At 37.8% G+C, this 12343-nt stretch overlaps 2 protein-coding genes and 1 pseudogene across 3 annotated transcripts; all 3 read left to right on the top strand.

Annotated features, from left to right (window-relative positions):
* The first annotated feature begins 595 nt into the window (after window positions 1-595).
* Window positions 596-5323, top strand: LOC145107497 (glutamate receptor 3.2-like). Its single transcript, XM_079044388.1, has 6 exons — window positions 596-1392; window positions 1931-3264; window positions 3451-3728; window positions 3807-3838; window positions 4233-4627; window positions 4703-5323. The coding sequence occupies exons 1-6, from the start codon at window positions 1107-1109 to the stop codon at window positions 5192-5194; spliced, it is 2817 nt and encodes a 938-aa protein (XP_078900514.1). The 5' UTR covers window positions 596-1106; the 3' UTR covers window positions 5195-5323.
* Window positions 5324-5599: 276 nt separating this feature from the next.
* On the top strand, window positions 5600-6997 carry LOC145107496 (homoserine kinase pseudogene; annotated as a pseudogene).
* Window positions 6998-8228: 1231 nt separating this feature from the next.
* Window positions 8229-12026, top strand: LOC145107495 (calcium-dependent protein kinase 5). Of its 2 annotated transcripts, none has more exons than XM_079044386.1 (8): window positions 8229-8488; window positions 9078-9922; window positions 10025-10168; window positions 10319-10471; window positions 10690-10805; window positions 10957-11124; window positions 11377-11601; window positions 11742-12026. In XM_079044386.1, the coding sequence occupies exons 2-8, from the start codon at window positions 9388-9390 to the stop codon at window positions 11865-11867; spliced, it is 1467 nt and encodes a 488-aa protein (XP_078900512.1). In that variant the 5' UTR covers window positions 8229-8488; window positions 9078-9387; the 3' UTR covers window positions 11868-12026. The 2 variants fall into 2 exon arrangements, with proteins under 2 accessions (XP_078900512.1, XP_078900513.1); XM_079044387.1 differs by lacking the exon at window positions 8229-8488 and adding an exon at window positions 8571-8623.
* Window positions 12027-12343: the final 317 nt, after the last annotated feature.

Genomic DNA, 12343 nt, shown 5'->3' with positions numbered 1-12343 from the left:
TCGGATTACCCGGAACCCGGATAAAGCCATTTTTTAAACCCGGAACCGGAACCGGTTCTATATATTCCGGTTCTAACGGTTCCGGTTCCGGTCCGGTTTTCCGGTTCTAAATTTCATCCCTACACATGAAGACGCACAAAACTTCAAATCTGAAGATGGCGTAGAATAATAACGAAACATAATTTATTTCAAATATGTAAAATTTATCCGACAAATACATGTAATTTGAATGATTTTCATCAACAAATACACATATTCTTAAATATTATTTAAATATTATATACCTCTCTTTATGTAAATGGTGATGTACCACTAAACCATTAATAATCAAATTAACGGGAATCCAGCCTTCTTATTATAGTGCCCCTCCTCATGTATTTGGGATAACTTTAACGAACAGGTTGCGTGTATGAAATCGTTATGAATATGTTAGGCAATAAATTTAATACCCTAAAATGACTAATATTTCATGAGAAAGGATAAAAAAAATGACTAATATTTCATGAGAAAGGATAAAGAAAAAGCCAAAGTTGGGCCATATTGGGCATTTTTTGAGATGGAAGTTTCAAGTTGATTATAAAACTTCATTAAAGGGGAAACAACATTCTCCTTGCATTATTGTATAGACAGGTTATATAAAAGGAAAGTATGAACCTGTCAAAGAAGGAAACTGCTGAAGAAGGAAACCAGAAAGGAAGACAACAGAGTCCTCCTTCACTCCACTAAAATTGTGCGAATCTAACCAACAACAACTCATCCAAATCTTTCTCTTTTTCAAATACATCTTCACGATTTCTTGCAAATGGGCACAAGAACCCCCCGCCCTTCTTCCCTTTCACCCCCTCCATTAACCCCGACACCCTCAACATTTCGGTCTTCCACTCACAGACTCACAGTCTCTTCTTCATCGAAAGCTACCTCACTTCCTTTTTTCAAATGTCATATGCAAAATTTTTGCGTCCACTTATTCTTGCATACACACAGACACGGGTATGTGTGCTTTTCCGTAAAAGATGCTAACTTTCTTTGAAGGGTTTGTGCGTTTTAGGGCTCTTGTCGCCTTTTCGTTACAATATGCCTAAAAATCTCTTCTTTTCACACCCTCTATGATGATTATCTTGATTTCCCAAACAACCCTTATGTTAGTCTACATGAGGAGTTGGGTGGTGTTGATTTTGGTTCTTGGAAGCTTCTTATTTGTGATTTCTGAAACCGATACTGTGAACATCGGAGCCATTTTAAACTTTAAAACCATTAATGGGAAGGTTTCAACGATTGCCATGAAGACTGCTGTAGACGATGTCAATTCTGATCCCTCCATTTTACCAGGCAGAAGATTGAGTCTCTCATTTCATGATGCAAACTTCAGTGGTTTCCTCAGCATTGTCGGTGGTAAAGTTATTTTTTCAACTTCAAATATAATAATTTTGAAATTAGAAATTAGTGGCAAAATTCGCACAGCAAAAGAAAAGAAATCGGGATGGAGATTTAAAAATTCATGATTCTTATATTGAAATTTTAGGGGTTGTTCGGATGTCAATTTTGAAAGTGATTGTTTGATTATAGTGATTTTAGGTGGTAGCAATAATTGCTTTTAGTGTCTAATGTTTGGTGAGCATATTAGATATTATGATTAAATGCAAGAAATAAAAATGTATTTTGTTCATTTTTTTATAACAGCATCCTACGATTCATTTTCTTTTTAAAAAAAATCTACCAAATTATGGCAATGTAATCCAAATACAAAGCAATTTTCACTGTTTTTCAAAATACAAAAAAAAACTAAAAGTAGAATGCTATAACTTGGTAAAAATTTTCAAAGTACAATGCTTTAATAAGAAAAAGAATACGATGAGAAATTGGATCTTATTAATGAGAGACTCTTCACTCTCCATTAACAAGTTCTTTCTTTAATAACTATGATTTTCAGCATTGAGATACATGGAGATTGATACCGTAGCCGTTATCGGTCCACAAAGTTCAGTAATGGCCCATGTACTTTCACATCTTGCAAACGAACTCCACGTTCCATTTTTATCATTCACAGCATTAGACCCTTCACTTTCACCTCTTCAATACCCGTATTTCATCCAAACCTCCCCTAACGACCTTTACCAAATGACTGCAATCGCCGAAATGGTAACCTACTTCGGTTATCGAGAAGTAACCGCAATATTCACCGATGACGACCAATTCCGTAATAGCATATCCACATTAGGCGACCTACTTTCCACAAGGCGGTGTAAGATCTCCTATAAAGCAGCATTAACACCCGACTCCTCATTATCTCCACAAAATCTAACCAACAAACTGCTTAAAGTACGGGCATTAGAATCTAGGGTTATTATCGTAAATACGTATTCGAAAACCGGGCTTTCGGTTTTCGAAACCGCCAAGAGGCTCGGGATGATGAAAAAAGGGTACGTCTGGATTGCAACCACTTGGTTGTCTACGGTTTTGGATTCCACGGGCATTTCCGGAAATGAGACGTTGTTTTTACACGGTGTTCTCACAGTCCGGCCCCACACACCGGATACGGAGAAGAAACGAGAGTTTGTAATGCGGTGGAAGGGTTTGAGTAACGGGTCGATCGGGTTGAACCCGTATGGTTTATACGCTTATGATACGGTTTGGATGATTGCATACGCGGTTGACAAGTTTTTAAACGAAGGTGGAAGCATTTCTTTTTCGAATGATTCGAGGTTGAAAGTGGTGAAAGGTTTAAATTTTGGAGCACTTAGTTTTTTTGATGGCGGGAAACGGGTACGGGCCAAGTTATTGGAAACGAATATGACGGGCCTAACTGGCCCGTTTTGGTTCAACCCGGACCAATCATTAGTGCACCCTTCGTTTGATGTAATCAACATAGTTGGGAACCAGGGTCGGGTTGTCGGGTATTGGTCAAACCACTCTGGGCTAACGGTTAGGGCTCCCGAGCCACTTTATGCAAAACCATCGAACCGTTCTTCTTTAAACCAACGGTTGGGAACCATAATATGGCCCGGGAACACGAAAGATAAGCCTCGGGGATGGGAGTTTTCAAATAATGGAAGGCCCTTACGGATTGGAGTTCCATTGAGAGTTAGTTTCAAAAAATTTGTTACACAAGTCAATGGTTCACATGATATTCATGGATTTAGCATTGATGTTTTCATCGCAGCGATAAAGTTGATTCCATATCCGGTTCCTTATGTGTTTATTAAGTTTGGAGATGGTTATAAGAACCCGAGCTACAGCGATCTTGTGCATAACGTTGCTTCGAATGTAAGTTGTTACAATCATAATCTGGTTGTACTGCATTGGACTGGGACTGAGACTACTGATGTCAATGGGACAAAAATTGCAATTTTTTGTTGGGACATTAGACTATTATAGTCGGTCTTGATCTTTTTGTTTGTGTAAAAGACGTAAATACCCTCCTCCTCATCCTTATCGTTGAAAATATTTCAGGTGTTTGATGCTGCTGTTGGTGATATTGCAATTGTGACAAACCGGACAAAGACAGTGGACTTTACACAACCGTATATAGAGTCGGGGTTAGTGGTGGTGGTCCCCGTGAAGAAACTAAATTCGAGTGCTTGGGCTTTCATGCGGCCTTTCACACCGCTGATGTGGGCGGTCACCGGATTTTTTTTCATTGTTGTTGGGGCTGTTGTGTGGATACTGGAACATAGGCTTAATGATGAATTTAGGGGCCCACCTAAGCGACAATTGGTCACCATCTTGTGGTAAGCTCTGCTTACGCACTGTTTCATATATATATCAACCAATTTTTGTAACTTGTAACATTTGTTCTTGTTTTGCAGGTTTACATTGTCAACCATGTTTTTCTCACACAGTAAGCATCAAAACTCTGAACCTTCGATTATTTATTTTACTTGTGTATTATGCCATCCTACTTTCATTTCTTTCTGTTACAACAATGTACTTTCAAGTTACTTCCTATTAACTCATCTGCAGAATCTACTCAATTCTAGCAATGTACCTTCAATTTTTTTTCTTATTAGGACATTATATTTCGAAAAATCTATCCAAATTATAGCAGTGAAGATTGCTTTGTACATATCATAACTGGGTAGATTTTTCATTAGATAAAGAAGAAATAGAAGTAGGATGCTGGAATAAGCAAATAAATGCAACTGCTTTCTATCTCTTTCATTTAACCCTTATTTGTGTATTAGTAAAAAATCAAAATTATATTAGTTTAAAATGAAAGTACATTCCTATTTCAGGAGAAAACACAGTGAGCACCCTTGGTCGGATGGTTCTGTTCATCTGGCTTTTCGTGGTTCTAATTATCAATTCAAGTTACACAGCCAGTTTGACATCAATCTTAACTGTTCAACAACTTTCATCTTCAATAAGAGGAATCGAATCATTGATCACAACCAATGAACGTATCGGGTTTCAGGTGGGGTCATTTGCAGAGAATTACTTGAAAGAAGAACTCAACATCCCACAATCAAGACTTGTGGCACTTGGGTCCCCAGAAGAATATGCAGAGAAACTTAGGGCAGGAATTGTGGCAGCCATTGTTGATGAAAGACCTTATATCGATCTTTTCCTTTCATATCGCTGTCAGTTTCAAATTGTTGGCCAAGAGTTCACTAAAAGTGGTTGGGGATTTGTAAGTATCAATTTTCAAATTTGAAAACTATTATGTTTGACTCGTTAAGTCAAAATCATGTGATTCTTTCCTCAGGCGTTCCCGAAGGAATCCCCATTGGCGATCGACATGTCAACAGCTATCCTAACATTATCCGAAAACGGAGAGCTTCAAAAGATTCACGACCGTTGGCTCAAACGGGAAACATGCGCTTCTCAAGATTCCAATTCCGATTCCGACTCCGACCAGCTTCAGCTCGAAAGCTTTTGGGGACTCTTTCTCATCTTCGGAATCGCTTGTTCCATCGCTCTCTTATTGTACTTCGGAATGATGCTTTGGGAGTTCGGAAAACATCATTCCGATTCCGACACCCCCGAGGAGTCTCAGAAGACGGGGTCGGGGTCGGGGTCACGGTCGGTGCGGTTGCAGAGGTTTTTATCGTTTGCAGATGAGAAAGAAGAGGTATCTAAGAGTAAGTTGAAGAGGAAGAGGGAGAGGTCAACTGTTAATGGTACGGAAGTTGACTCGAGGAATAGGTCAAACCGAATTCAAGCGGAGATTGATGATGAGCAAAATGTTAATAGTTGATTGCTCGAATCTGTGTTGTATAAGATATTTAGTATAGTTTAATTGTAAAACGCGCATTAAATCGATGTATTAAAACATTGACATGATGGATGAGACTTTTCAAGCTTTATGGAGATTGTGTTTATGATAGGATGATGGTATATACGTCTTTTAAAGCAAACAGGAGATCGAAAACGAGTCTATATCCCATATTGCTCATTCTAGTTCATTTGTTGTAAAAGGCCAATGTACTAAGTAACTTATCGTAACACACTCTTAAGAATTTATAGATTTAAAATTGTATACAAGGCCAATGCCATAAAATAGTATTTGGGGTTAAACATGAAATTTCTTAAAGTTAAAGGTTGGTTCTGCTTTTTATTAAGAGTTGAGTTTCCCCTGTTCTAAACCCTCAAAACCCTCTTCTCTTTCACCGACCATCCACTCTATCTCTGCAAATGAAAATGGCAATTCGCCACTATCAACCTCCATTCGCCTCCACTTCTTCTTCTATCTCCAGTACAGATTTATTCAAACCCCCTCAACTTTATCTTTCATCGTCTGTCCGGTGCAATATCTCCGTCGCTTCCAAACTAGAACCCGAACCTCATCCAGTTTTCACCTCCGTTAAGTCATTCGCCCCCGCCACCGTAGCCAACCTCGGGCCTGGTTTCGACTTCCTCGGCTGCGCAATCGACGGCATCGGAGATTACGTTACCCTCACAGTCGACCCCCAAGTCCAACCCGGCAGATTATCAATTGCAGAAATCAACGGCGTTGACAAGTCTTCCAAGAGGCTCAGCAGAAACCCTCTATGGAATTGCGCTGGAATCGCTGCAATCTCAGTCATGAAGATGCTCAAAATCCGATCTGTGGGTCTCTCTTTATCCATCAATGCATGTCTCCCCCTTCGAGGCGGCCTAGGCTCCAGCGCCGCTAGCGCTGCCGCCGCCGCCGTTGCGGTTAATGAGATTTTCGGAGGGAAGTTACAGGAATCCGATTTGATACTCGCGGGGCTCGAAGCTGAAGCGAAGTTATCCGGTTATCACGCCGATAACATTGCTCCGGCAATCATGGGTGGGTTTGTGTTGATCAGAAGCTATGATCCATTAGAGTTGATCTCCTTGAAGTTTCCACCGGAAAAGAATCTGTTTTTCGTGTTGGTGAATCCTGAATTCCAAGCACAAACGAAGAAGATGAGGGCGGTTCTCCCGACGGAGATAACAATGTCGGATCATGTATGGAATTGTAGTCAGGCGGCGGCGTTGGTGGCAGGTGTATTGCAGGGAGATTTGGTGGGGTTTGGGAAGGCATTATCGTCGGATAGAATAGTGGAGCCACGGCGGGCGCCATTGCTTCCGGGGATGGAAGATGTGAAGAAGGCGGCAATGGAGGCAGGGGCATATGGGTGTACGATAAGTGGGTCTGGGCCGACGGTGGTGGCGGTGACGGATGATGAAGATAAAGGGAGGGAGATCGGGGAGAAGATGGTGGAAGCTTTTGTGGAGAAGGGAAAGTTGAAAGCTTTGGCTATGGTGAAGAAACTTGGCAGAGTTGGTGCTAGGGTTATTAGTCGTACCTCCAGCCATTGAAGAAGAAGAATAAAGATTCAAGTTTTTTCATGGGATGGTGGCATAAACATAATAATTTGGTTAGCTTTTAGAACATAAATTTGATTGACATAGATTCATGGATTATCAAAGACCAATCTTCAAGGGCCAATTGTAACAAGGCATAGTACCATAATCACGGGGGAAAGTTACATGGAAACATAACGTTTTTTTTTTAATTATTGATAAAAGTTTTATTTTTAAAACGACTAAACTATTCTTAATACCATTTATGTCTCCAATAATACTTGAATCCTCAACTTCTAGGAGAGGGATGTCAACACTCAATACTGCTGTGCTAGAAGCCCTTTAGTTGATAAAAGTTAATATTTTAGTTTTTATAATAAAAGATTATTTTTATCTAAATATAAATCTATTTATGTTTTTAAAGACAGAGTTAACGACTATTTTGTTATACTTTTATCTAATTAAAAAATAATAATATTATTGATTGTTATAAGTTTACAGATTAAACTAAATGACATAGCATTGTTTATCGTACAAATAGGCTTAGGAACAGTGCAACCGGTAATTTTTTCGACTAGCTTTTTATGTGGCTACCGGCTTGGTCTTTTTTACCGGCTTGCCTTTGTTTTTATTGTTTTTTTTAATTCCTAGCCGGTATTTTTCTCCCAATCTGTGGGTGATTGGAAAAAAAAATGAGTAAGTCGGTGGAGCTGCTTCAATAATTGAAAAGCATTGGTGGACACATTGGTGGAATGATGACCTGTTGTGCACAAGGGTATCTCGCTCCCTAAAGACCAAGCAATGGGTGTGTACAACTCGATTTGGAATGCCGACGACTGGGCGACACAAGGTGGCCGTGTTAAAATCGATTGGACCCATGCTTCGTTTGTTGTGTCCTACCGGTCGTTTGAGATCAACGGATGTGAATGTCCGGTGGCCACAACGGATTCCGATAACACAAATCGGTGGCTGGCAGGATAAACCATTATTGTAGGAGTTGAATGTGCATCAAAGCCACCAACTAGAGAGAGAGAGAGGTCATATGAACCAAGAGTGATTAGTCAAAGTCTATGTGGCAAATGGGTAACCGAGTTACCCTTTCATTTTGTCAAAAGTGACTAAATCGACCCAACAAAAACCACTTTGTTTCTTTAAAAGACAAAAAAAAAACTTTAAAGACTTAATGGGTAAAGTCGTAATACATAGTTGGCCGTTGCATATTTTTCCTATTTTATATACATACTCATACTAAAAAGTATATATATTTTTTGAAAAATTAAATATTTCTTACCTTTTGGCTTGTGTTTCTATTTATTTTTTTTATTCATATAAAATCTGAAATTCTTTTCTTTGATCTCTCTCCTTTTTAAAAAAAAAAATTTAAATTTTTTGTTTTTAACATTTGTTTTTACCGAGAAAGACGAATAAGAAGAAAACTTAAAGAGAATATTTGATTTCTAATACCCTTTTGTAAACGTAAAAGGTCAAGACTCAAGAGAAGAAATAGGCCAAGAAGACGGCGTGTCAGCTCCGTCATAAAATCTTTCTTTGCCGCCCGCTCCGATCATTATTCATTTATTGTCAACAACAGCAACAACAGCAAGGATCGGCATTTCTCGTACAAGAAAAATCCCATTTCCTTTTCCATTGAAACACACCCACCCACGACTACATTCATCATCATTTCCTTCTTCTTCCTCTGACGTGATCGGCATTTTCATTTCCCTCATTCAACCCGGTAGTTTACTAGATCTGTACTCACCTTTCCCCTTATTAATTACCCGTAACATGCATCCGTAAACGTTCATTAATCGATTTTCAAGAAATTTTCTATATGATCTCTTTTAAGAATCAGTCCATGCGTCCTCTTCACGTGGGTTTTTCCTTAATTAGGAAGATTTATAATGTGTTCATCGTAATTTCAAGATTATTTCCCTTCCCCGATCTATTGCATATAATAGATTGTCTTCTTCATTCCTTTAACATAGCATTTTGAAGACAATCAATTTGGGGGTAGGGTGTTTGCCTTTTAGATTGTTGATATCGCAATTTTAGGATGTTTATGGCAAATTGGTAGTAAATCACTTTTGTTTGCAGTAACATTGATGAGAATAGCATCTCTTTAAAAAAAACATTGATGAGAATAGCATGGTGTATTGTGGCTAATCGGGCAAATTGGTAGAAAATAATGTTTCTGTGCAGCAAATTTGTCGAGAATGGCTTGTATTTTCGCAAAATTGTTAGGAAATTATGTTCATTTGCAGTAAAATTAACAACAATAACATCTATATCGTGTCTAACTGGTTGAAAACTATGCTTACTTGCAGTAAATATGATGAGGATAAAATGGGATGAGAAAGAAGCTGAAACTTTCATAACTATGGCAGAATCTTGATTGTTTTTATGGGCAATACATGTCGCGGATCTTTTGCAGCAAGAATCAATCAAAGCTCCAATAATCCCTAACCCCGATCAAGTTCCAAACAAAACCCTTCTTTCCCTAAATCTAACACCTCCTCAAACCCTCAAAATCAGGCATCCAAAAAGCTCCTGAAAAAGGATTCCAATTCCAATTCCATTCCCGATCCCAATTCCAACTCCAATCCCAGTTCTGAATTCCTACTTAAAGAAACCACCATGAACCACCACAATACCAACCAGGCTTATTCTGTTCTTGGTCATAAAACCGCCAACATTCGGGATCTATACACATTAGGTCAAAAGCTTGGTCAAGGTCAATTCGGCACAACCTATTTATGCACAGAGAATTCAACAGGTATAAACTACGCATGCAAGTCAATTTCAAAAAGGAAGTTGATTTCTAAAGAGGATGTGGAGGATGTTAGGAGGGAGATTCAAATAATGCACCATCTAACAGGGCACAAGAACATTGTAACAATAAAGGGAGCATATGAAGATACTTTGTATGTTCATATTGTAATGGAGCTCTGTAATGGTGGAGAATTGTTTGATAGGATTATTCAAAGAGGTCAGTATAGTGAGAGGAAAGCAGCAGAGTTGACAAAGATCATTGTGGGTGTTGTTGAGGCGTGTCATTCACTTGGTGTTATGCATAGAGATTTGAAACCTGAAAATTTCTTATTGATTAATAGGGATGATGATTTTTCACTCAAAGCAATTGATTTTGGACTCTCGGTTTTTTTCAAACCAGGTGAAGTTAATAGAAAGTATTACTTACAACTTACCCTAAGACCTTTAATTGGTTGCTGAGTTTTGTGTGGAATATTAAATTTAATGGGATGATTTTTTTTAGGTCAAATTTTCAAAGATGTGGTTGGAAGCCCGTATTATGTTGCACCTGAGGTGCTTAAAAAGAGTTATGGTCCTGAAGCAGATGTGTGGACAGCTGGAGTCATACTTTATATACTTCTAAGTGGTGTACCTCCATTTTGGGCAGGTATGTTATGTGGTGACATTTGTCATAATACTCTTAGGTATTGTTTATTTTTTACTTAATGGGGACAAAACTTAATCTGCTAAGTTATATATATATGTGTGTTACTTTCCTAATTTAGTCCTAACTTTTTTATTTTTTATTTTTGGGTAGAAACACAACAGGGGATATTTGATGCGGTGTTGAAGGCTCATATTGACTTTGAATCGGACCCATGGCCTCTTATATCAGATAGTGGAAAGGATCTTATAAACAAGATGTTATGCTCTCAACCTTCAAAGCGCTTAACAGCCCATCAAGTCCTATGTATGTTTACTTATCTTTCCTCCCACACACGTTGACAAGGGCATTTTCGTCTTTTACACAGACAAGAGACCGAGAACCAGTCCCTCTTTTTGTCTTTTATTCCATTGACATTAGTCTTAGTCCCAATCCAGTACACACAAAACAGTTTTGTGTTATGTTATTTTATGTTATGTATTTGTGGGATTGGAAGTATTTATGTGTTGATGTAATTAGAACAGGTCATCCATGGATATGTGAAAATGGGGTTGCTCCAGATAGAGCACTTGATCCTGCTGTTCTTTCTCGTTTGAAGCATTTCTCAGCAATGAATAAGTTAAAGAAGATGGCTTTAAGGGTACATAATTTAAAATAATGTCTTCAAATTACAATGCCCTAATAAGGAAACAAAAAAGCTAAGTGTACAATGTGTGATAAAAGGAAATGAAATTAGATCTTATGATAAACAAATAAATGAAAGTATGTTGCTTTTTCTTGGATGCTGATAGGTAATAGCGGAAAGTTTGTCAGAAGAAGAGATTGCAGGTTTGAGGGAAATGTTCAAGTCAATGGATACAGATAACAGTGGTGCAATAACATTTGATGAACTCAAAGCTGGTTTAAAAAGGTTTGGTTCAACATTAAAGGATACAGAGATTCAAGATCTTATGGATGCAGTAAGATTAGTATTTATTTAATCACTTAATAAAGAAAGTTATAGAAATAGCCATTTATTTGTTTTTAATAGCATTCTACTTTCATTTTTTTTTTCTTTTTTTACTTTGAAACAACCTATACCCCATTATAGCAATGTCATCCAAATACAAAGCAAGTTTCACTTTGGCCATATCATATTCATATGTAGTAAATAATGTTTATAAAATTTTGAAGATTATCTGATGTATGAGTTTATTATGATATGATTTCAGGCTGATGTGGACAACAGTGGCACAATAGATTATGGGGAATTTGTAACAGCAACGATGCACTTGAACAAATTGGATCGGGAGGAGCATCTTGTTGCAGCATTTAGATATTTTGACAAGGATGGAAGTGGATATATTACAGTTGATGAGCTTCAACAAGCATGTATTGATCAAAATATAACTGATTTTTTTGTGGAGGATATTATTAGGGAAGTCGATCAAGATAATGTAAGTCCAAAAACTTTAAATAACAAAAGATGTGAATGACCTTCTATCATTTGTGCAAAAGACGTGAATGCCCTTGTCTCGTTTTTTTTTTCATTGGAACATTGGAAAGAATTTGATAATTTTGTACAAATTTCTTTTAGGATGGGAGGATTGATTATGGGGAATTTGTGGCCATGATGACAAAAGGAAATGCAGGAATTGGAAGAAGAACAATGCGAAACAGTCTTAATATCAGCATGAGAGATGTACAACAAGGGGATCAATAGCATCTCCACACGTATATACACACTTTATCATGAATAGAAGTTTTACAATATCTATTGACTTTAACATGAATAGAAGTTTGGAGGAAAAAGGATAACCAAATAGAGTTAATGTATTCATACACTACGCTATTTTTTGTATATATATTTTTTTGCCTTAAACCTAATTTAGTCATTGTGTTCAAGTTAAAAACAAAAGAAGCCATATATACATTTAGGCCTTTGATGGAAGTGTTTTTTTTACAAAAGTATATATAATGAACATGTTATGTATCCCTAAGATTTTGATGAAATTGAAAACAAATTATATAGTCTTTATGCCGTCAAGAGGTTAGCCTAAGATCGGACGGCATGAAATGACTAAAATGCCCCTCGTGTGAGTGTGAGGGGCACGTGAGGAGCATTAAAGGAGCAACCAAAACGGTAACTGAGACAGAGACTAAATGGGTTGTCCAAACATGCAATAGGGAGCATTTGTG

The sequence above is a fragment of the Lactuca virosa genome, chromosome 4 (genome assembly GCF_052849685.1).
Source record: "Lactuca virosa cultivar CGN04683 chromosome 4, Lactuca_virosa_CGN04683_v6, whole genome shotgun sequence".
NCBI lineage: Eukaryota > Viridiplantae > Streptophyta > Magnoliopsida > Asterales > Asteraceae > Lactuca > Lactuca virosa.
Note: the sequence above shows the minus strand (reverse complement) of the source record. Positions and strands in the feature narration are given on the sequence as shown.

What these genes read in the sequence shown, in the direction of transcription:
- LOC145107497 (XM_079044388.1), top strand. Translation starts at nt 1,107, where the DNA reads ATGATGATTATCTTGATTTCCCAAACAACCCTTATGTTAGTCTACATG. An exon ending in TGCATAACGTTGCTTCGAAT is followed by an intron (nt 3,265 to 3,450) that starts GTAAGTTGTTAC and finishes AAAATATTTCAG; the next exon opens with GTGTTTGATGCTGCTGTTGG. An exon ending in AACCATGTTTTTCTCACACA is followed by an intron (nt 3,839 to 4,232) that starts GTAAGCATCAAA and finishes TTCCTATTTCAG; the next exon opens with GAGAAAACACAGTGAGCACC.
- LOC145107495 (XM_079044386.1), top strand. Translation starts at nt 9,388, where the DNA reads ATGAACCACCACAATACCAACCAGGCTTATTCTGTTCTTGGTCATAAA. An exon ending in TAAAGAAGATGGCTTTAAGG is followed by an intron (nt 10,806 to 10,956) that starts GTACATAATTTA and finishes GGATGCTGATAG; the next exon opens with GTAATAGCGGAAAGTTTGTC. An exon ending in TTCAAGATCTTATGGATGCA is followed by an intron (nt 11,125 to 11,376) that starts GTAAGATTAGTA and finishes ATATGATTTCAG; the next exon opens with GCTGATGTGGACAACAGTGG.